The 25,532-nt window shown below is 41.5% G+C and overlaps 1 protein-coding gene across 23 annotated transcripts in view; it reads right to left on the bottom strand.

Moving 5' to 3' along the window:
• Erc2 (ELKS/RAB6-interacting/CAST family member 2) overlaps positions 1–25,532 on the bottom strand; it is an 860,589-nt gene that overhangs the window by 473,962 nt on the left and 361,095 nt on the right. For 22 of the 23 annotated variants that reach the window (XR_015639292.1, XR_015639294.1, XR_015639293.1 and 19 more), the window contains 1 exon segment: positions 25,200–25,367. Coding sequence is in view for 16 of the 22 variants with exons in the window: in NM_001401498.1 (NP_001388427.1) it covers positions 25,200–25,367 (168 nt within the window). In the remaining 6 variants the exon portion in view is untranslated. 23 annotated transcript variants of the gene reach the window in all.

The following is a 25,532-nucleotide window of genomic DNA, read 5'->3' as shown; positions in this document are numbered from 1 at the left end:
TCAGAAGGGCAGCTATGTGGTAGGGCGTCATATCCATACAGAGCAGTTCCCAGCTCTCCAACTGGTTTTGTTAAAAGAAAAATAACTGATACTTAGCCACATCTTCTCACAGATATAATATCTATAAATGTTTTAGTGCTACGAATGGCAGAGTACCTGGAACTGGAAGAAAACATCTGATAGGCCCTGTGCAGTGGATGTGAGACAAGACTTCTATGTACTTCTAGGAAGGTTAGTTAACTTCGTTGAGCCTCAGGTTTAGGTGCTATAACATGGGAAGGCAGTAGTACGTTATTCCACAGGGACACAGATGTATCATTAGCACATCTGCAGCAAGCCAGGGAGATGGAGCTTTAAGAGCCCATGACTGCAGACATTTAATATAGTGAGAAATGCTACTCTTCATATGTTCATATGAACTAATAGCCACAGAGCCCCTTTCCTAGGGAGACATGAGAGGCTGTAGGCAAGCCCTGAAGGAGAGAAGCTGGAAGAGACTCGAACTCCACTGTGCTCTGCTTAGGGATGAAGGTTGGACTGAGGGAGGCAGATGACCCAGAAGGAGACATGGTAAAAGAGGACTGCAGAAGTTATTGAACTGAGAAGGCAGATGGCTAACAGAGAGCCTACCTGGGAAATCACTTCTGGCTCAGGAACACTAGTCTATTGTCTCATGTTTGTCCTACTCTGACTGAGTATGATATAATCCTTACTGCCTTCCACCCTAACGCTTGAAGGAAGGCTGCTGCTCTCTTGCATGTACCTCTTGTGGGTAGAAAAGTAGAATTTTAAAGGAAGGTGCTATGCTCTACCACTGAATAACAAAATCATCGGATGTCCCAAAGGAAGCCAGTCGACATGCACTGTGGTAGAAAAAAAGATGAAAATTCATCTGAAGGTCCCAAGAAGGAGAAGACCGAGGAAAGACTGCGCAGGAGGTAGGTATGGGAGGGGCTTGCACTGGAGGTGAAGGTGTGAAACACACAAGAAATACAGGGTGAGTTGGTCACACACAACAAGAACTGGGCATAAGAGCCAAAACAAGCTTCCTCCACGATGCATGGCTCCTTGCCATTGGGTTCTTGTTACCATGGAGACAGAGCCACAGGAGTCTACTTCACTGCTGTCCTACTCAAATCTTTGTTTCTAGGCCTCATTTTCTCATCCATGACAGGGGTATGATGCTCACTGTCCTAATGATGTCACAGGATGTGGACAGTATTAAATGAAATAACATATCTAAAAAGGAATAAAGTCCCATCTCAGTACACGGTGGTAACAGGCGTCACGAGCTTTAGCAAATGTTACTCACGATAATTCTTTAAAATGACACTTCAAAGGTGTCAAAATGGTTTATACTCCTCCCTTCTGAATTTCAGGCAATAAGGAGGCTATCCCTTCAAAGCTGCCACGGGGAATATAAGGTGGCTAGAGTTCCCAGCTCCTCTCTAATCAGCTGAGAACTTTGGAATCACCTGGATACCCTACTTTAGGCTCCTGGTAAGATAAATGATCTAATGGCTATTGAATATAGGCAATAACTATATTCAGTTGGGTTTTAGAATTAAGGTTATACTTAATAAATTTAGAGATAATCAGGTAAAGCGTTCATCTGCACGGGAGCTACAGTCTGACAGACTGCTGTGTGTTAAATGTTTATCATGGTACATGCTCTCTGATAGGTACTCCTTCCTGTCAGTCACTTTCAACACCCGCTATACTATCTTACACTCTGAACGATCCTGAGCAAATGATACTGTGATCTTCCTCCTTCATTGGAAAACTAAGGCTTACTGTAAAAAAAATAGCGACAGCTGTTTTACACAACTTGTGAGACACTGGCTGGAGATATGGTTTGATTACTAAAGGGGGTTCTATTTCTTAAATAGTCATTTTTTTAAAAAAAAATAAAATAGTTTTATTTTCCAATATTCAAGTCAGCAAGAAAAACTGCTCCAGCAACAGTCCAAAGCCTTATTTTCAGGATATGTCGATTTTTAATCAAGTGGGGTGCCTCACACTTATAAGTCTAGCACCCAGGATGCTGATGCAGGTGGATGGATGGCTACAAGCGAGAGGCTAGCCTGGGATACATAAGTGAGTTCTGGGCAGTCTCTATCCATTTCCCCTTAGTCATTCAAAATGGCTCTCCTGTTGTGTATATGTACTTTTGTGGCAAAAGCAATTAAGATTTCATATGAAACACTGTGATTCAGTGTTGCAGCAGAGGCCAACATGGGGTTACACCATTCATAACCTTGGCAGGGACTCGGGCCTTGTAGGTAGAAACTACTTGAGCCCCACTGAATTTAATGTGATACAACAGTCCCAGTGACTAAGTCTCATCAAATAACAACTGCAACAGATTGCCAGCCAGCCAAGGGATGTCAAGGACTATGATACAGTCTCCACACTATGAAACTGGTTCCTGTGTCCCCCACAGGACAGCAGGTTGTCCTGCTTAAGAGGATAGCAGGAGGAGAAGAGACAGGCATCCTTACTCTGAGTTTCAGGGGTTTTTCTCTCCAAACAGAAGAGCACGTGAAACAAGGAATAGCCTTCCCTCCCCACAGGTAACCATACAGTGCATGGAAAGTGAAATGGTTTGATAATCTTTAGCAATAGTAAATTTTATTGTAATCCAAGGCCAAATAAAAGCAAGTCTGGTTCTGATATACAAGCCCAGCTTCTGTGTTCAGAGGAAATTTGACTACAGTCAGCAAGGCTGCTCCTATGAGCTAAGGCAGCACTTTTTCTACTCTCTAATGTCTAGGGAAACAGGTGACAGAGAGGAAATGCAGAGGTGACATGGTTGGCTTCCAGACCTGCCACTCTTGGGAGGCCCAGCAGTAGCAGCCTAGTTGCAGGAAGCCTCCTCTCCGCGGTGACTTGAGTCTCTTTCTTCTTTTCCCACCAGACTTGAGTCTCCCCTCTCTTCAGCTGTCCTTGCGCCCACGAGTTTTGAGAGCCATAGCAGTATTACGCTTAGCTCTGCCTGGCCACACTTCCACACCACCACCAACAGGAGCAGAATTGATTATAATGGGCAGAGTGGCAGTTAGGGTGCCCTCACTGAGGAAGTGCAGAGGCATTTATTGACATGAGATCATGTGACCAGGCTTTGGAGGAGGCACAAACCAGGTAAGGAACAGTGAGAACAAGGACTTGACCATCATTATCTTCCCCCAAAATTTATCTCCTAGGTAATAATGGGTGTTTATTGAGCAATGTTCCTAAGACCCCTCAGACCCCAGCCTTTGTCCTGGGATAGTCCTTTTTCTTTAATGTTAACAACAAATGCTTTGGAAAACTTGTCCCTGCTAGGGCTCAAGATTTAATGTGATCAATACTTCAGAAATACTTCTAATGACCCTCATAAGAAGACAGACGGAAGACACACAATGTCATTTGTTCTTCAAAACACTCCCTTTATGTTGGAAGGATGCTCGTACACTTCAGCAGCAAGAGAAGGCCAATTTGCCATGCCCCAAACTGAAAGGAAGTGTCCCAAGCCAGCGTTAATGTCAGATGGGGGAAGGGGAAGGCAAATTAACAGCACAGACCAGGTCATGGGCTTGAGGTTGACCCGCAATAAATCTGTTTCTACTCAAGGCATTGTGACTAGGAGAGCTGGAGTCGCCTAGTGTCACACAGACATGGAATGAGTATGAAAGGGTATAACCTTTCAAGAGGTGAGAATAAAGACTAGCAATCACTGGTCCCTCCTCAGAACGTCTGATTAAAAAATGGATGGACATTGTGGCACTCGCTCTCTCTCTCCTTGAGAAAGGAGACTCTAAATCCTCTCTCATTGTTCCATAGGATGAAATAAGGAATGCGTTAAGGAAGAGAAAGGGGGTGGAGGGACAGAAACAGCCATCCCTCCTTACTGGTTCTGGTGAATCCTTACAGCTTCTTCATAGGACAGGCACTATGGCAGAGCTCTTAGAACTCATCCCAGAGACAGGGAGAGGCGAGAAAGGCACCAGGGCTAAGGAATTGGGTTAAGCCACAGATGAGAAAGAAGCCAACATTTGACTGTAGTTGTTTCCTCCCTCCTACTGCCCTGAAACATTTCTTAATTTTCTTCTCCCTCTTCTCCCACACATACACGATAAACAGTACCAACTAAGCCTTAATAAATTTTATCTTTGATTTTATTTACTTAAATTTCAATTGCACCAGAATATAAATGTTAACAAATTTACCATCTAATCCACTTACAGCGTTCATTTCAGAGGCCTCAAGTCATTCCACTTAATGTACCCATTGACAGGCGGGTTAGTTATCCATGGAGACTTCATCTTGCATGACTAAAGCCAGCAATTGTATAGTAGCCCTTCCGATAACATCCTTTGCCTGTTCTTCCTCCTTCCCTTTAACCTGTCAGCATCAAATCCCTGCAGCATTCCTTAGTCATGCTTTGGACTACTGAATTTTCAGTTGGGGTTTATGGCAACTGCAAATCCCCAAACAATTTTTGTTCTATGGATATAAAAAAGGACCCACTTTACCAATAGGAAGATTGTATGAGGATAAGAATGAGCTATTCATTCCATGAGTTGCTGGCACTCCTGGTACACGGTAGGTACCTATGTGAACATCTAGAACATCAGCCCACATGACATACACAGATTCCCATCCAAGTAGAAGTAGATGACAGTGTAGAAAAGGTACAATGTTCTGTAAAAAAAAACCAAACATCCAAATAGAAAAAAGAAGGATGAGTGGGATAAGGGTGGAGTAAGGAAAAGCAGGCTCCACTCCTCTAAGGCAAGAGGAGGCCTTCACTGAGAGGTTACAATAGAGCAAAGACCTGCAGGAGATAAGGTAGCCACCTACAGAGACGTGAAGTCCATACAGAGCACCTGGCACAAAAGAGTCACTCACTGAATAGCTGAGAAATAACTCAGAAATAAAATACCAATCCTGGCACTAAGGACAGTCATAAACATCTTCCTCATCTTCTCTCGGGATGCCTGGTACAGTTACAGAACTAACATGTACTGACTCACTCAATAAACATTTATTGCTGTGACTGCTGTGGCCAAGTACTCCCACCGGCTGGGACACTCAGGGGTGGAAAGCACCAATATGAGCTGCATTTTTAACCAACTCTACATGGAATGGGCAAGGTGGGACTGTAAAGACCAGTTCTGGAGTTTTCAGGTCTGGAAAGGCATTAAGGAATTGCCTTGAAGTGATAACATGTACCACCAAGTGACCCTTCTCACTAAGAGATGTTAGGGAACCACCATACTGGAAGAGTTTAAGATCAGGCAATTGTCCGACAGTGTGCACATCTTAGTGTGTTAGTAAGATCATGGGTGTGGTGGTGCGTTGCATAAAAGAAATAGAAATTAAAACTGAAATAGTAAAAATGACCCAATTCTTTCGTCCACTGAAAATATTCAAATAAGGGAATTTTTAAAAAAGACGTACTATTCTGCATTATGAAAATGTCCATTAAAGAAGTCTCTAAATTACTGGATGTCTCAAAGAGATGCTATCAATTTTATTTTCTGTAAAGTGCTGGCTCAACAAATTACCAATTCAGGCTACAAATCCCAACACCAAGGTATCCTAGGCTTGATAATCTGATGGTCTCCAGTTAGCAACTCCATTATGGAAAAGCCATCTCATAGGGTGAGGCTCATGAACCCCTTCAATAGCTACACCTTGTCTTCACACTTAGGGAGACACAGATGGTGGTGACAAGGCAGGTATACGAAGATGTAGGCAAACTCTTGTTAGTCTCTTAGTGATTGTGGCCTGTCAACTTAACTCAAACAGCAGCTTGTCCTAGGGAAAGTCCTGAGGTTGGAAGTTTCAGCTACATACCCATGATTCACCATACTTTACTCCAGGTTAGGGTCAGTACCCTCAGACACCCTGCTACTATCCCTAATCACTTCAACAGTTGGGTTAAGTCCCCAAGCCTTCTCAGGTGATGCGATGCTAATTTTATGTGTCAACTTGACTAGATCACAGTAGTCAGATGTTTTAGTCAAATATTGTTCAAGATGCTTCATTAAGGTATTGTGGGGGTGGGACATACATTTAAGTCAGGGGCCTCTAAGTAAAACAGATTAATCGCTACAGTGTGGGTGGGCCCTATTCAATCAAACAAAGGCTTGATTGAATACAGGTAAATGGCTCACCTTCCCCAACTAAACTAAGAATCAATTCTCCGGGAGCTAGCCTTCAGATTTAATCTGCAGTATCTCTTCCAGTCCTCCCATGTTCTCTAACAGACTTACTTGGAATGGATCTACAATTTACCCTTAGATCTTTAACATGTCAATGTCCCCACCAGATTTTGGACTCATCAGGTCTCCAGAATCACATGAATCAATACATTAAATTAAATCCCCGTGTGAACACATGTACCAGGACCTGTTTCTCCAGATAAACTTAAATTGCATTCATGGTCCTTTTCTTCCCATGGACATTTTGGTCTGGGCCTCCATACTATATACTAAAGCCCAGGGTCAAGGGATAGATCCTGAAAACCTTTGAGATGAGGACATCAGTGACTTTTGGCAACTTTACCAGGGGTCTGGCTTAAGTTCCCCTACATTAAAAAAAATTTATGGCCCAAAAATTATTTGAATTTCCACTATGGCTCAGAAGTCACCTCTGAGGCATTTAGAAAACATCTTAGAAAATTTCCCACTGGTACAACAAAATACCCCAGATGTTTAAGGAGGAAGGAAAGGCTTTATTAGCTCACCATTAGAGAGAATAGTCCATCAGAATACAAAAGTAAAGGTAGCAGGAGCTTAAAGGAGCATCCACAATCGGGAAGAAGAGTGTTACTCATCTTCATGCTCGGTTAGCTTTCCCCCTTCTATGCAAGTTAAAACGAAGTTTCCTTAGGATAGGCCTTCCCATCTCAGTCTCATCACGATAATTCTTAAACAACATGCTCAAAGGCTACTCTAGTCTGAACAACCCAGGTGTGCCTACAGGCTGGCCTTCCAAGTGATTCCAGAAACTGCCAAGCTGACAGTCACCGCCGACCTTCATACCTTTACACTCTGTTAATCAGACCCTGAATCTTTTAAGCCACAACCTTCTGCCACTTTTTCTCTACTCATATGGCCTTCTCATAGAGAAACACACACAGTTGGCCCAACCTTGAGAACTCCCCATAGTCTTTAACAGTTTCAGTGATGTCTGAAGTACAGCGTCTGCACCTCCTCTGGGATGCAAAGGAATCTCTTATTCGTGATTTCCTAGAAAACAGAAAGTAAACTACATGCTTCCAATATACAATGGCAAAAAAAATGATAATAAACGTTCTGATCCCAAAAGGGGCTAGCAAAGCAGATTAGAGCAAAGAAGACCGCTAACCAGCAGAAGAACTCCAGGAAACAAACAAACAAACAAACAACTACAACTATGGTGGCTCCATGTCTGATATCCTGTGCTCATGATGTCGTCTGTGGGTTCCAAAAGGATTGACTAACCCCACTTCCCCAGTCCCGCCATCCTCAGGACATCATGCCTCTATCTTAGGCAGGCTACTCCACGATAGCTCCTTGTCTTTGTGGATGTTCCCAGGTCCTGGCATCTGGAGCATCCTTTGGTCCCTTTTATCATTCAGGCTTTACCTTCACAGCTTCATGTGGTTTTTCCTGGCTTCCTTCCAAGAACTCAAACCCTGGTACACACTGCCCAGTGTCATTGCCCAGTGGCTCTCTACAACTGTGGTATAAGACGGTATGACCCCAACAGCCATCCATCTTTCATGCTTGCAAAACCCGTACCACATGGATGACACTACCAGCTCCTGCTGTCATCTTGAGTTGGGGTCAGTTGCCTAAAAAACCCAGATGCATCAGTCTTGTGTGCTGTCCCCAGGGAAACACTTCCATGGGCAGATGCTTTTCCGGAGCCAGGCACCCCTTCAGTGGCAGTATCTGTTTCAGTTTAGATTCATTCTCTTCAAACAAGTTTGCATTTTCACAGCGGGTACTTTTGATGGATGAGGTGTCACTCTCGGGGCACTTGTCCTATCTTCATAGTACACAGCAAGATGTTTCTTTTTAACAGTCACAGATCTTTTTTCAGTATGCTCCTTGGCTAAAAGTTTAATTTGTTCACTGGTGTGTGTGTGTGTGTGTGTGTGTGTGTGTGTGTGTGTGTGTTGTGTACGCATCTACCCAAGATTTTCCTTTTTCTTTTTTAACTCTAGTACTGGGCAAGGGCAGTAAAAAGTAGCCAGGCAACAGCCTGATACACTTGTCTTTAAATTTTCTATGTCAAACAAATTAGCAGATTGTCTTTCAATGCAATTTCACTCATTTTCTCAGGATATGGACACAGTGAAGACAGATTATTGGTCAAAATATCACACAAATGGCCCTTCACCTGGTTTCTGACAGAGTTCTGATTCTGCACTTCATCAGTGAAGCCTCAAGTTTCTTTCACCATTCCCTTCTTCCAGTCTTCCTTCAAAATGGGTTAATCAGCTCTGGTTAATAGTATCCAAAGACTTTTCTATTCCAAAGTCCTGAACTCTTCCATGGCTCTCTTTAAACCCAGTTCTAAAGTGTGAGACCCATATGGCCAGATTTTGCCCAGAAATAACCCAATTTCTGGTACCAATTTTAGTTACTTTTCCTGTAGCTGTAACAAAGTATTCCGACAGAACAATTTAATTAAGTATATAAGGATTCGCTTTGGTTCTATCACAGTGAAAAGCCAGGGCCTCGGGGTCTTGAGGCAGCTGGTCATAACACATTAACAATCATGAAACAGAGAACAATGAATTCTCACGCTCAACTATTTCTATCCTTCTTATGTAATCCAGGACCCAAAGCCAGGGAATGGACCCAACTTCTTTAGGATGGGTCTTACACCTCCTGTTAACCTAATCAAGATGATCATTCAAAGGAATATCCACAGGTATGCCTGGAAGCTTGCCTCCTAGTTTATTCCAGATCATATCAATCCTGACTCCTGCAGAGAGACAGACGTAGGCTCTGTAGTTCTTATTCTAACAGGTTCTATGGAGATAATTCATATTTCCTTCTTTAGAGTTGGGCTGTAGAAGAAAGCTGTGTTCATATTCTCTTAGGCTATTTGATTCCAGTCTCCCATTATCTTTGAGCAACTGCACAGCTTAATAAATCATAAATATTTTATAGTGATGAAACAAATTCCTACCTACAAATGTGAAGATTCTGAGCTGTCTAATAGGATGCCGTCACTTTCCCTCCATACGGTGGGGAATCTAACTCCACTTCCATGTATACATTCACTTTCATTTTCCTAACTCTATTAATGTTTGCCAGACTCATTTTACAGCTTAATTTCTCTCTTGTTCCCTCACAGATCAGTGAGTTAAGTAAAAATTTTACCATGTGTTTATTTTATTACTATATCAACAGAGGCAGAGTCTCACCATTTTTTTTACATTGTTGTAGATAACCAAAGAAATGAGCACAGCCTTCCTCTAAGAGCACATAGAGTAACCTATGCACAGAGTTTATGCGTGAAATGGAGACTACCTCTGACCATAACCAACTGCATTGCCCCCTCTAAGGGCTGCCATAGGGATTAGAGGAAGCAATTCATGAAAATGGTTAGGTGCTATGCATGGAAGACCTATAAGTCCTCTATATGTTGTAGACTTATGGTTATCATCATTAAACAGATTGACCACTCAGACCATTGCCCACATTCTACCTTTCTGTAGCAACCCTATGGTACCACATACCCTATAGGTGCTTCAGAAAACAGATGGCAGTGGCAGTGTACCACAACAGTTCCAAAACCCTCTGGCCTGCCAAGCTTAATAAAGTGTGTTATCCATTCTTCCAGACCACTGCTGGAGATGTTACAGCCTGACCTTCTATTGATCCCAACATCATCCCAATGGACCTTGTTCCATTGTAATTTATTACAACGGCTAAATTGAATCCACATGACAGTGCTCAGAGCCAATTCTCACTGTGATTCTCCATCTCCCCTTCCCCCACCCCACTGCCCCCAAAGATTTGTGGAGACACAGAATTAGATGATTTACTCAATTCCAGATATTACCGCTATTGAATTCCTTTCTTTAATCTTGCACATCCACCTAGAAAACGATAAAGATGGTTTGGCATGATTTGTTCTGCAGTCCCGTAAATTTATTATTAATGCCGAGTCAGTAATCTTCACTTGCCTGCTCAATTCTTCCCAGCCATGGTCTTTATCTTGAGGAATTTGAGTTGCCTGTTGCTACTGACATCTTCTATATTCCTCAAGCCCTTACTTCCAGTTAGGAAGAGGCAGGCCCAGAGAGCTATCTCAGGAGCTGTAGGCACTACTGCATATAAATAACAGTTGGAACAAGCAGATGCTACAGGGGAGTTTGCCAAAAGGTGTCTGAGCAAATTAGCACGTCCTGCGGGCTAGAAGGCAATTTCAACTGCTACAACTGATATTCATGATGTCCCTGCAGTTCAGCACTGGGATGGTGCCTTGGGTGTTTTCCTTATCTGGAATTATTAATTTTGTAAGCACTGTAGACAGTATTTTTTCTGTCTTCTTCTCGCTCCCCACTAATCTGTGCTGACACTCTAACTAGGTGTCGTATCTAACGACAGACTAGTTCGTCAACTACCATAACATCTAGCTGAGTCTGTTTGGTTCCCACATCCTTGATTATAGACTATAAAAGCATCAAAAGATGGATTAAAAGATGAATTATTCAAAGAAAAAAGTGTTTAGCTTAAAATTCTAAATAAAGGTCTTGTGGCATAGAAATGAAAAAAAAATGTATAAACCACAGAGAAATGTACAACAAATGTTTGAATTACGAACGGAAATGAAATTCCAAGCCAAAAGCTCAATGACAGTTCCTCAATAATAAACACTTTAGAGAGTTTAGATTTAAACATGACAAATAACTTATATTTCCTCATGACAAGCACCATGTTTACTAGAGGATTAAGTTAAAGTTTCTGTAAACAGACAAATACATTAATTACCCTGGGTGTTTAACTAAGTTCTTTATCTGTGACATTCAGTCAACATCTATAAATGCATTTTGAGAGAGAGGTTTAAAATAATACAGAACACAATTAGCTGATGTGTGAATGGGTAAATGAAGTTATTACTATGACCAATTTAAATGAGAAAATAAGTGCTTCATTCTTTTTTCCCTAAATTTTACATTGTAAACCATAAATATGAATTTTCTTAAGGTTAAATATTATTTACTTTGTTTACTGCCTTATAAAATAGATAATTATTATATAAATTCATAAGATTTTATTTTAAAGATCTAATCTGTTTTTTAATGAGAAAAGTTATATCATGTCTTTGCTCTAAAAAGAAGTTTAATGCATACTTATATGTGAATTACTTTAAAATAAAGTACTTTATTCCTCAAGAAATAAAAGATAAATAACAAAGAGTGAAAAAACTCAAGTTTCAGGTATAACCTCCATTATCAACAGGCTGAATTCCCACCTCTAAAGTGATGGCCAGTTCCATAAAACTGATCCCAGGAGAAAGTAGTGTCTGCCCCCAGGCATTCTCTCGATACCCTTTACTATAAAATCTAGAAAATGGAGAGGGAAACACACACACACACACACACACACACACACACACACACACACACACACACAACCCAAATGACAATAACAATGAGCCCTTCTCATTTTAAATATAAAACAAGCACTGGCTCCTTTTCATTCTCAAATCTGATTGTTTCATGATTTTCCAACATGTACAATTCACATGCACACACACACACACACACACACACACACACACACACACAGGCATGTCTCATCTTTTTCTTTGCAACTCTTTAGTTAGCTTCCCACCCATCTCACTTCGAGAAAAACTTGGCAAGTTTAGCATCAAAGGCTCTGCGTTCTCTCCTTATTGCTGCCATGTGTGTTGGACAAAACATTGGTTTTCTGGCTCTCAGACGCTTCACCTCCTCAGCTTCTGCAGTGCCATTATATTGCCCTGTGACGACTATGGCTTCAGGGCAACCTGCATGGTTATGAGATTACGACAAGGAAAGTTGCTCATACAATGAGGTTATCTACAACACTACCTCTAAAAGGGGTAGCTTTAGAATAAACTATTGATACCTCTAGGACTAAGGGGCCTCGATTGCACTGCACTGCCTGACTCCAGTTCCATGATGTTTTGGAGGAGATAAAAATCACAGGAACGGGGCATAAAGGACCACTTGCCAGAGGTGCAGCAGGGACTGACTAGGAAGAGAGCAGCACAATGGAAGTTTCTGAGGTAACAGAGCTGTCTTGTAGCCCAATGATGGAGAGGCCACACAATTGTAAGCTTTTGTTAAAAGCTGTAACAATACAAACCACAAAGAGTAAACTTTGCTATGTGTAAATTTAGATGTAGGCTCCATAAACTAGTTCCAGCACCTGCTCCCCCAGGTCTTTGCTTTAGATTTAAAAGAATCGATAGGTTTATGTTTAAATTCTTATTTTTCAGTATTAAATAATAATTTTTCATGGGTTAGCCATGATGAGTATTTCACTCAACACACCTATATGGAGAAATCTGAAACCAAACGTGAGGTATGAACCTATGCCATTTTGGAGATGGGGAAATCAAGCCAAATGTAATGTAGTTAGCCTGGCTTTTACAGTCTGATACTGAAATGTCCACCCAGCAAAGAGTATATACCCAAGGCACGGCTTCCATCAGTCTGCATTACAACTAAGAAGTGATGTACCTTTTGAAGGCAGGACCTTGTTGAAGCCACTGAAGGAAATGTATTGTTCCAAACTCTTTGCTTCCTCTCCTGACTTCTCCATTGAGCTTTGCTTCTGGGGTACATAGTAGCTTGTACCACACACTCCTATCACAATAGTATTCTGCCACATATCACAGGCCTACAAGCAATGGAGCCCACTGACAATGGCCTTAAACCCCTAGAAACACTAACCAAAATAATGAATAAATAACCAAAGAAAAAAAGATAGAGAGAAAGAGAGAAAGGGAGAAAGAAAGAAATCTCTCCTCCATTAAGGTGATTTTTTTCAGGCATTTCATCATAGCCAAAATAGAAAGTTGACTAACATATATATGATTGGAGTTTTAAAATCTTATAAGCAGCAGCTTTGGGGTTCACAGTCAATAATTCATACACACACACACACACCACATACACACACACACTACACACACACCACACACACACACTCACGCATACTCACTCACACACACTCACACACACTCACACACACTCACACACTCACACACACACTCACACACACCACACACACATACTCACACATACACACTCACACACCCACTCACACACACATACTCACACATACACACTCAAACACACACTCACACACACACTCACACACACCACACACACACTCACACACACATACTCACACATACACACTCACACACCCACTCACACACACACTCACACTCACTCATACCACACACACACACACTCACACACACACACCCCACACAAACATTTTGATACATTTCTTTATATATACATTAGTTCACTTCAATTAACAAAATAGCCTGAGCATTTTTCTTTGCCATTCAGTATTCTTTTATGATACCGTTTATACTGAGGAATTTCTATGCATAACTGTGCCATCACTTGTTTGGATAATTCATCACTGGAGTGTTTTTAGTGATCAGAAAAATGCATTTATTTTGTACATCACAAGCTTATGGCTAAATCAATGCCTACATCTTAATTAAAAAAAAAAAAAAGAATTCCCATGGGAAGAGCCAGTGACATAGGTGGCCTTGGTAAAACAATTCTACATTCAGTCCCCCACATCATCTAAAATTTACAGGTGCCATCACAGGGTCCCACAGACCTTGTGGGACCCTTACCTCTAAGAAAACATAAGCACAGAAGGATGGCAAAGGCTCTTTGCCCCTCCATTCCGACCTTCTCACCTGACTGCCTGTGGCTGTGCCTCCAGCTGTTCTTCCGTTCACAATCATTCATGATTTGAAGGGCTCTGGCATATGCCACCCCTTGTAAACTCTTATATTGTTAGTGTATCGTATATAACCTGCAGAATTTAGCTTCATATTTTAGCACTACAGAAAGAACTCTCTCCACCTGCCATCAGTGGGTGCCATTCACTCGCACAAGTCCTGATCGCTTAGCTTTGCTTCACTCAGAATCGCTCACACACAAAAAAGCTATAGAGGAAGAGGAAGTGGGGAAGGCCTCACCCCTGGGAACGAATGGCTTCCCATCTCACTAGGAAGACTCTCTGAGTCAAAGATCACATGTGCTCTAAAAAAGAAGTATGCCTTGTTCACCTCTGCTCGATATTTAGGATGCATAAAAAATGTTCATATGTTCCATGAAGTTGGTCATATGATGAAGGTGGTTATACGATGGAATTGCCTACAGGGAATAATAACTTTTGATCTACACCAGAATTCAGCAAACTACAGCCTGTGAGCCAATCAGGCCATTTGTAAAATAAAGTTTTATTGGAACACAGCCATTCCTGCTTGTTTATTTGCTTTGAATGTAACCAGAACTTTGGACAGATTGTTCTATCAGTCCATTCCATTTCACTTTTCTATCTAACATTTCTTAATCACCTATAACATGCCCAAAACTGTACTGCTTACAGAAATAAATGTATGAATAAGACCTGTTGTTGCTTTTACTGAACTCCAGATTTCCTAGAGAAATGGACAGAAATGTGTAATATCACTTTTGAAATTTTCAACTACTTGATCTGAAACAACACAATATAAGCAGTATAATAGCAGTTTACTTTTAAGCAAACATTTTAAAATAATTAAAAATTATAAAATTTCATAAAAATTCCACAGACTCCCAACCTGAGGAGTTGAGGTGTTAGAAATGGTTTTGTTGAGAGTGCTCCTTCAGTGGACCATGAATCTTTCTTGTCCACATACTCTGAACCCCAGTCCTGTTACTTCCAACTGAATTTTTTATCTTTTACTCTAATATTCACTTGAATCTATTTCCTACAGTCATGTAACAAAACACTTCCAGTTTAGTCACTTAAAACAACAATCACTTATCAAACATGGTTGTGTAGGTCAGAAGTCCTATGTAGACATCTGGAGTTTATGTTCAGGGGCGGGATCAAGGTGTCATCCAGGAGGAATACTTGTCGAGAGGCTCCAGTGGAAAATGCACTTCCAAGCACCCTCCTTCTGCTAGCCAAATTTGGATTTGTGGGGTCTTAGAATTATAACTTTTCTTTTTTGCTGCTGTACATGACAAACCACTGCCAGCCACAGGGCCCCTGCAGCCCTTGCACATGGCCTCTCTGTTCTCAAGGCAACAGAAGAGAGTTTAGGATGCATTGAAGCTTCCTGGTCCTGCCAATTCTCGAACTTGGGGAGCCAACCTCATAGTGCTGATGTCATGAGGCCACGTGCACAGAAACTACCTTTATTTCTAAAGTCAACTGTTCTGTGCAATGTAACTTAGCCATTGATACCAAATACACCACAGTCACACTCCTAGGTGACACCAGGGCGGTGAGGACCTGGGATCCTCAACTTAGAAACCTCTTTATGAAGAACTGTAACTACATTAACCAAGGACAAGTCACCAGTTTAATGCTTGTGTTATTACTCGTTTTTAAAAACCAGCAACCTAAACAGGAACCATAATCCGAATATTATTACAAGGTTCTAAACTGACAGATACATTCTATGCCATTAATTCAGAATTAAGCTTCTGTTTTTTGTTTTTAAAATTGTCCGTTTAAATAAGTTATATATTTTGGCTTATGTAAGTTGTAAAACCTGGGAAAGGAAAGGAAAAAAGAAAGACTGGGAATAATACTGTAATATCTGTAGAGTTTCAGACCAAGAAAACACAATACTGACTTAACAACTATTTGTAGGGGAACTTATACATGTATTCTATAAGATTCAAGTTATGGACTTCCCTCACAATATACATTGAAAAGTGCTAATATACTTATGCATAAACTTACTTTACAGCAAAGCGGGATCCAATGCCAAATACAGGGTAAGTGAAAAAGACAGACAGAAAATTTTCCTTCCCACATAAATAAGATTGATTCAAATCAAATGGCCTGGGGGAGTATGTGGGAAGACAAACAGAATCATCTCCAGACTGAAAAATGTAAAGTCTCAACCACTTCTAATCCCTATCACAAGACTGCAGGCAACAACTGGCAACTGATGGACAGATGTCACGATGCCTTCGCCCGGCAGGGTAGCAGAGATGGTCATGGACTCCAGACAGTTTAATTTAAATCTTTTGGGGGGTGTTTTACAGGTGATTATATGAAACCCTTTCTTTTAAAGCTACCATGATGAAATTGAGTACGGAATATGAGGTCTTAACCTGGAAGCCGGTGTTTATTTAAAAGCGAACTTGCATCTCTTGGTTTGCCTCAGCTCTCTCAGCGAGTGAGAATCAGTTCTCAGCATGAGATCTGGCCATGAACTGCGTTTTGAAATAACACAGATAATCGTTATTGCCACTTGTAAGTCATAAGGGACTAGGGGAGAACATTTACAGTGTGGAAGTCAAAATGTCAGTCAGTTTTTAACTACATAATATATTTGATTGCTAGAAGACATAAAGAAAAGCTCTTGCTGTGAAATTGGTATTGTAAATGGAGCAAGAAGTGTGGTCCAGCTATATTAAGCTACTTTTGATTCCCCGAACACACTGTGCTGCCTCTTCCTGCCAAGCCTTGAAAACGCTACTCCTGGTGCCTGTACTCGACAGCAATTCTAAGTCCCTTAGCACCAGATTGAGTTGTCAACATTTCCAGAAACTACTCCTTGCTCATCTCATTCCTCCTGGGAGGGGAGATGTCCTTTACCAATACCATGATGACAGTGGCCAATAAACTTAAATACTAATCGTTCTAATAATCCAAAAGAGAATAATATACACTCTTTATAAGTATGAGGCATTGTATATAAAAATTATAAAACAGAACAATAGTAATAGTTCAAACATCACTGTCCTTGTTTATAGGGGGTGTGGTTCTGATGCCTTGAGCAGGAATCTGCATATGAACGCTGGAGCTCCTGTTCCCCAATTGGTTCTTCATAAAATCGATAAAGATGCTAGAGGCCAATGGTTGGGCAGAAGAGGTGGGACATCCAGGTTCCCACAGGCAGGCTAAAAAGTGCAGGATAAAGGGGATTCACCATACTTCAGAGGAAGAGAAAGCAGGTAGGCAGCAGAAGGAAGCAGGCAGACAGACAGACTGGCAGGTTTATACTCAGATTGTTTCATAAAGGACAAAAGAAGAGTAACCTGTCTGCTGACTGTTGCCTGCCTGCCTTCCTGCCTTCCTGCCTAACTAACTGCCTGCCTACCTGCCTACCTGCCTACCTGCCTACCTGCCTACCTGCCCACCTGCCCACCTGCCCACCTGCCCACCTGCCTACCTGCCTACCTGCCTGCCTGCCTGCCTGCCTGCCTACCTGCCACCATGTTCTCTTGCTCGTTCCACACTTCGACCACTACAGAGTCAGTTCTTGGTTGGAGGTGATGCTGTGTGAAGCAACCAGCAGGCCTGCTTTCATATTCTGATCTTGTATTTCTACTTTAATTCCCTCAACGGTGGACTCTAACCCTGAATTGTAAAACAAATAGTTTCTTTTCTTCCCCAAATTCTTCTGCTCACAGCAAGAGTAATGGAACCAGTATAACATGTAGTTTTTACTAGCCTTCACTCTCAACTCAACACTCCGAATTATGCCCTTACTTAGCTGCCCAGCTGTGGCCAACAAAATTGTAAATGCTCACAAGAAAGCAGAAAAGGGGTTGAGAATATATTGCCTCAAACCCACGACAGCTACTGTGGTTGCAGACCAAACCTGGGTCCGCCAGCTGGTTCCCTACCATCAGATGCAGAACGAGCTTGCCTACACCAGGCCCTACCTTAGCTGCACATTTCACTGCAACAAACAGAGCCAAGGCTGGAGGTGGTAGGCGTGGGAAGAGCAACAGTCATGTCCTCCTCCGAGCCTTATTATTCATGGATGGTTCCTCCTGCAGCCTACACAGAACGTACCATACCCGGAACACTGAGTGGGTTTGACATTTCACTGGGGCAAATGACTCTTCTCATAGATGACACTATTCTGAAGACAGAAGTAGATCTCAGAGAAATTTCTCCTTTCCCAAGTTCTCACTCATCAACAGCCCAGTGTATTTTGATTGAAAGCGGGTCAACATGTGGTAAGAATTTTGCAAAGAGATGAAGTTATCTTCTTTATGAGCTCAAAATCTCTCCCAGACTGTAGTACCAGAAAAAAAAATCTAAAGGATGTGACATAAAAATGAGCTCAAAACTCAAGGGTGAAGGTTGGAGCCATTTAGAGGAAAGGTCTTGGATACATCCTGTCAAGGAGGCACATGTGAACAAAAATCGAGGCAGTCCTAAAAGTCTGAATCCCTACTTAGTTGGCAATGTGAGAACAGACAGAGGAGGGTGTGAGGGCATCCGTCGACGGAGGTGACGCCTGACTGCTCATTTACCTCTTAGTTATGAACCCCGATGATGCTTGCCTCCTCGTTTTGGCTTCCTAGTGCTGAGACAGTTCTTAATTGTGAATAATCTTGTTCTAAAATGAGATATTTTTCCTATGGATTTTTATGGCTTAAAGTGGTCATAAGTAGTTCTGTTATATATGCTACCATGTAGTATGCTTTCAATAGCAAGCTACATGGAGTGATATAAAGGGTTATTAGGCATGAATACTTCCCTATCAGGATATCAGCTTCCTGAGAACAAGAGGATCTCTCTCTCTCTCTCTCTCTCTCTCTCTCTCTCTCTCTCTCTCTCTCTCTCTCTCCCTGCTGAAGAACTGGAGAAGTTACTGATGCATGGGGAGTATGGTGGCTTGAATAGGAAAGCCCCCACAGACTCATGTGTTTGAATGCTTGGCCTATAGTGAGCAGCACTACTAGGAGGTGTAGTCTTGGCCAGTGTGTCTGTCTTCCTTCTGCTGCCTTTAGATCAAGATGTAGAACTCTCAGCTCCTTCTGTGCCATCATGTCTGCCTGCGTGCCATCATGTTTCTCACCATGACGATAACAGACTAAACCTCTGAAACTGTAAGCCAGCCCCAATTAGATGTTTTCTGTTATAAGAGTTGCTGTGGCCATGGTGTCCCTTCACGGCAATAAAAGCCCTAAAACAGAAAACTCAGTAAGAGAGTACACCGTTATCCCTGAGTTTATTGTCTGTCAGAATTTCGACCACAGTAATCCCAGATGTGGAGAATAGAGGTGCTGACGTTAGCAGAGCCATACACACCATGCACAGGAGCCAAGCCCACTCACCCCTCCTTCCAGTTTCCCAGTCAGAAGGCACTCTATGTATCTGCTGCTTCTTCTTCCCCGCAACATAAAGTCCCCCCGCTTCGTACGTTTGTGCTCATGTAACTGAGATCCCGAATGAAAACGGATATTGAAAATTTACAGCAAATTCTTGGGTAGCAAGTTTATGCTGTAAGGTTCCGTGAGCTTTGTGGCAATCGAAAACTGATGCAGTTTCAATGTCGCTACCAGTCCTAATATCACGAGTATTCTAGACACTCCAAATGTACGATGTCATCGAGGTTTTATAGCATTCCCTACAAAGACTCAATAGTCAAGTAACACCTCATCAGCTGGACGGTGTCTCCAGGTGTGGGAACAAAAGGCTATGGTTGCAAAACAAAACTAGTGTTTCCTGCCTTTGGTAGAGCATCAAGTGGATATCCCAGTGAACACTCACAAGTGCAGTTCTGCTGCCTAGTAAAATACTCTGGACCTTGGCAAACTATGAAATCAGCGTCAAAAGTCCATCCTGAGGATTCTGTCTTCCTGTAAAAGGTCACTCAGAGGCAACCTGCCACTTGAGTTTCTCTCTTTATTCAGCTCCATTTAAGAGAATATAGCCAGTTCTCCTAACACCAAAAACACAGCGCAGGTTGCCAACGACATAACATTGCAGATTTGACTTTGACATGAGTTTATTATTATTCCATACCAACACACCCTCATCCAAAGCTTATGCTGCTCTAACCAGGCCTGCTCTGAAGTAGACGTTTATGTTGAATGTAGACAAAACTCTTAAGTCTCCAGACCCAAAGACAAGGCATCATTGCCTTCTATGTTATTCCCTCATTTCAAAAGTAATTCTTGGGGAATTTGATACATTGTCCTTTGCTCATATTTATTCTCACCCCAACTTCTCCCAGATCTACTTCCCAATCCATAGCCACTCAACATTGTGTTCTTTTTTTTTTAACCCATCAAGCTTACTCCTGCTTATACACTCTAGATATAAGTGACCATCTACTAGAGTGTGTGGACCACCAGGTACCACACCCTTAAAGAAAACTAATCCTCCCTCTCCAAGGAGCTGTTAATGTCAATAGCTCCTTAGCTAAGGGTGGGACTTTGTGTGCATGTCTGGACTCTGTGCAGGGGCTTTATCTAGCTGTAGCTCGCACAGATCCGAATCAGCTTCTGAACTGTGTCTATCACTTATTTGTAGATAACTTCTTGGTCACTATTAAGTTATAATAGGCCATGCCCCTTCACTATACTGCAGGGCTTTCATTGCCTCTCCAGATATATTGGGAAATAGTTAAAAAGAAACATGGGCTAGGGATGTATTTTCGTGGACACAGTACTTGTCATACAAAACATGAGGAGCAGAATTTGGATCTTCAGAATCCATGTAGAGACCATGCATGTTAAGCAGAGAACACAGGCAAAGTCCAGAATGCTGTGGCAGCACAGCTGAAAACCCAGAGCACAGAAGTTCAAGACATGGAATCCCTGGAGCACACAAGCTAGCCAGTGTAGTTGAATGGTGAGCTACAGTGAGAGCTCCTGCTTCAGTGTTTAAAATGGAGATCCATCAAGGAAGAAGCTTGATGCCAGCCTTACACTTCTACATACTTGTGCACACATAAACACATATGTATCTGCCTACACCTTCTCATACATGCGACCATGTATATGTACATGTACTACACAGATATATTTACAAGAAAAAAATTAGCATGAAGCTCATAAACACCTTCACATTTCCAAACCCAATAAGTTCAAGATTGAAACATGTTGCCTAAAGAAGATATAATACGTCAATAGTGTTGTTCTCAGTTTTAAAACATCCAAACGTGTACTCAGACCTTTGATTATGGCTATTAGGGAAATTACAAGTTTTACAAAATATGCACATCTGTTACCTAGATATGAAGTGTTGTCCCAATAGCTTGCCAACCACTATTGCCCTTACTACTCAAGAATGAGAACATATAACCTCGACTCCTGGCAAACGATGAACTGAGAGCTTCTTCCTCATCCCACTTTCAACAACTTGTGTCACCATCACACAAATTTGGGTCACAAAAAGAGAAGTTTATTCACTCAATTTGCATTATCTGATTTATTCTATCTTCTCAAACACAAAAGTAAAACCTCGTACCTAGGTTACCTGACCTTGAATAAGCTTATTATAAACCCAACTATTCCTTTGTCTTTTTGAGGTAAATTCTTGGACCCAGACCACTAGATAACAGTCAAAAATAACAGAAACAGTGCATGAGACAGAGGACCCAATACTCAGTATTCGGTACATACACATCCAGCAGACGCCAGTTTTGTTTTCAGTCACTGTAAGGATGCAAATAGAATCTTTTTTCATGGCTCAAATCTAAATTGTTCCTAACGGTCATATGCTAAATAAAGGCCTAGGCTACAGCTGCTTGTATTTAAGAAAGTGGTAGAAACTTAAGTGTAGCCTGGTGGGCTGAAGAAAGTGGGTCACTATGAGCAAGTGACTGAGTCTATTAGTCCTCGGCCCCTTCCTCGCCCTCCCCGTTGCTGAGCTGTCATGAGATGAATAGCTCTCTCTGGCACACTGTCTGGACACCATGATGTTCAGCTTCACCTCAGGACCCAAGCAGTAGAGCCAACCAACCATGGGACAAAACCTGCGAAACCATGGGCCAAAGTCAATTTTTCCTCCCTTTGCTTGATTTCTGAGGGAGTGTGACCCAGCAGTGGAAACTAACTCTGTCTTCTTTTGAATCTTTAGAATACACGCTTGCTCCTGCTGCGGTAACAATCGCTGCTGGTCCCACCTCCCCTGAGCAGCCCCGCCCCTGAGCAGCCCCGCCCCCGAGCAGCCCCGCCCATGATCAGCCCTGCCTCCTTCAAGGGTGCTTGGTTGTCTCTGCCCAGGTCTCTTCTAATCATCTTTATTAATGATCTAGTACTTAATATGGGAATCCACTTTCCAAATCCCTTGTTCATAAATGAATCAGCAGTACAATCAGTCAAATAACCATTATCCTGAGAGATCTACACAAAAGATTGTTAAATCTTTGGTGAAGTTTCAAGAACTAATGTAACTTTAATTTGTTTGTAAGACATAAGCCAGTGCACTATTTAGGTTTCTGGTCAAGGATAATAGAACAGGGATACAGTGGAAAGAGGTTTTCCTGTTCCTTAAGAGGAAAGAGTAGAGGAAGTATTTATGGAGTAACAGAGGCATAGGAAGGTGAGGGGGTTGAGGCCCTAGGAATTCATTGATAATCCCATCAGAGACTAGAGAAACATGTGTCCCTCTCTTTGCACATCTCATTCTCCAGTCAAGCTGGCAGGCAGAGGTTTTCCTGACAATAGGTAATGACGGTAGACCTTAACCTTAACCAATCGGATGTTCCTGTTCAGTATATTAACTCTGGAGTAAGTTCATCCACCCATTCACTAAATGTTTATTGAGAAAATATGCCTACTATGTGCTAAAAATACAGCAGCGGAAAAAATAATAAAGCCTTACATTCTGGAATGTGATAATATCAATGGAAAACGTTTAAAAGGTATGTATTTTCCAGATGGTAATAAGTTATATTTAGAAAAATAAAATTGTACGTGTAAACCAGAGGGATTTGGAATACGTACCTGGTGTTGTATGTGGGAGGGGAGGATTAAGGTCTATGATAAAGAGCCTTTTGAACAGAGATGTTCAAGAAGCAAAGGCCTGGGCTGTGTGAATGTTTGTAGCTGTTCTGTCTGGTGCAAACACAGTGAGATGAACGTGGGTAATTTTACACTTCCTAATAGTCTCAGTAGACAGTAAGATACAAGTAACAGTAATTTTAGCAGCATATTTTATATAACTGATATACCCAAAACTTTTTCATAAAATAATATTGAAATTATTAAGTGCTCTGACATGCACTTTCCTTGACAAATCTTTAAAATATGCTTGTCATACTTACAGCTCATCCCACCCGAAGAGCTTATCAGAGGATAGATAGCACAATGGGTCTGGAACCAGTGCCCTGCGAGAGGTGAAATCCTATAAAATGTCAGCACTGTGAGAGAGCATGTATGTCTATTCAGAAGAATACGCTGCCCTCAGTCACTAATATAGATGAGCAAAGAGGATGTGAGGTCAGGGGTCAAATTAACTAGGGTTCTATGACCTCTGTGAAAGTTGAACCACTTGGATGAGACAGTAGCATGGACTTGTGACTTGTACAGCTGTGCCGGCTGCCCTTCTTGACTTAATGATCTACTATTACTATCCTAACATCCCTAATTTGGGAGCAAAGACTTCCATGTTTTCATTTATACTGAGACCTATAGATTATATATGTGGTTGAAATGGGAAAGTTCTGATTAGAGAGTGACTTAAATTCTTTTGGCATCTAAATGGTAAGTTCTAGTTTCCATGTTAAGAACAGAATGTAGGAACCACAAGTGTAGATGGATGTAAGAAAACGTCTAGGGTAATGATGGTATAGTCCAGGTGAGAGATGGTGACAAATGACCCCATAAAGAGGAGCCAGTTATTCCTCTGTGTCTGCATCGGCAGTGTCACAGGTCCATGCTAGCCACAGTGGCTTCCTGGCTAACCAGTTTGCTGCTCATCACAGTTTCCATAATAGTGACCCACGGATCAGAAAGCTCTGTATATTTCTAGCATTTTAATTGTCAGAGGAGAGCAGGGTTATGAAACAGCTCTTCCTCTTGCTGACCTTTTAAAGATAACAATAACAATAATAAGGAAAATGCTGGGTACCAAAAACCTGTATAACTCACACAATGAGAATTCTCCAAAGTAAAACAGTGGTGATGTCACAGTATCAAGGTCCCCAATTGGAAATAAAATGGACCACTGAAAAAGGGAAGAAGAGAGGGGTCCTGATGAAGCTGAGCATCTTACTGGATCGCTGTGGTAGAGTGTTCTCTCCGCTGATTCTAAGTAAAAGTTAGTTTCACATAAGAAGTGACAAAACCTCTCTAAATAGTCCACATGGATTTGGTCATTGATCTGGTCTAGGTGTAGTATCCAACATATTTATGTTAAAAGCTAATGACCAGCTTATTACTATGTGAAGCGTTTTAAAAATGATGGTCAAGAGAGCCATGACCTGTGTGGGATTAAGGACCTAATAAAAGGGCAAAGAGGAACTAGCTCAACCTTTACAGCCTTCTGTCATCGCGTGTGAATGAAGCACTTAGCCCTGAAGGAGCATGTAATTATGAGAAGGTGCCATCTTGAAAGCAAAAAGACTTTGATCCAGGGCTCTCTAGCCTCCAGAACTGTGAGAAACTCAATGTCACTGTATAAACTCCTCAGTTTTAGATGTTTTGCTATGGCAATAGAAATGGATAAAGACAAGAGGATGTGACCAACCAAATTCGATGTAATTACAGAGTATGTCTAAAATATGTCATTAAGACACACTCCTTAAAATACTTTTCAACTTTCATAATGAAAAAACATTAAATAGCCACTTGGAATTTATATTTTTCATCTACATATCTTTCCTGAGTTCCCTAACCTGAACTCAGGGCCTAGAATATGCCAGGTATGAACTCTTACCACTGAGCTACAATCCAAGCTCTTAGCCCCACAGGCTTAAGTTTTAGATTTGTATATAAATTGGTATAATTCCTCAGTGATTAAGATAGTAAGTTAAAAAAATCTCTATTTAGTTCTTAGGTAATCAAATAGAAAACACACAGGTCATGCTAAAAATAATACAGTACAACTATTAGTAAATTAAATACCAGTAAATAAAAAGTTGATCATCCTAAACTAAAGTTCAAAATATACTTTATCTTCCACAGACCTAAATTTCTCTGAGATATCAGACACATGTATGGCAGCAACTCTCAGCTTGAAGTTGTATCGGCTACTCACTTTTTTCTGAAGAACATTGATTTTTCTTTCCTTTACTTCTAACATATCTTTCATATCACGGATCTCTCCAGCTAGGGTCCCCTTCTCTTCAGTGAGGTCTTGGAGCTGTTTTGTTTTCTTATTGAGAAAAGATTCTTTCTCTTCCAGCCGTAATCTCAGTGCATCTACCTGAGATGGGGACAAAGACAGAAGGTTTTGGTTTTACAAAGAGGTTGTCAATAACCAGTGCTGTTCTCTGTATAGGGGTAGCAGCAGACAGCACCTGAGCAGAGTGTAGTTAATTCTGTTCAAAGATACTTTGACGGGAGCTAGAGAAATGGCTCAATGGGTCTT

This window comes from Rattus norvegicus, chromosome 16 (genome assembly GCF_021556685.1).
Source record: "Rattus norvegicus strain SHRSP/BbbUtx chromosome 16, alternate assembly SHRSP_T2T, whole genome shotgun sequence".
NCBI classification, from domain to species: Eukaryota; Metazoa; Chordata; class Mammalia; order Rodentia; family Muridae; genus Rattus; species Rattus norvegicus.
The sequence above is the reverse complement of the archived record's forward strand: the minus strand, read 5'-3'. Positions and strand labels throughout refer to the sequence as shown.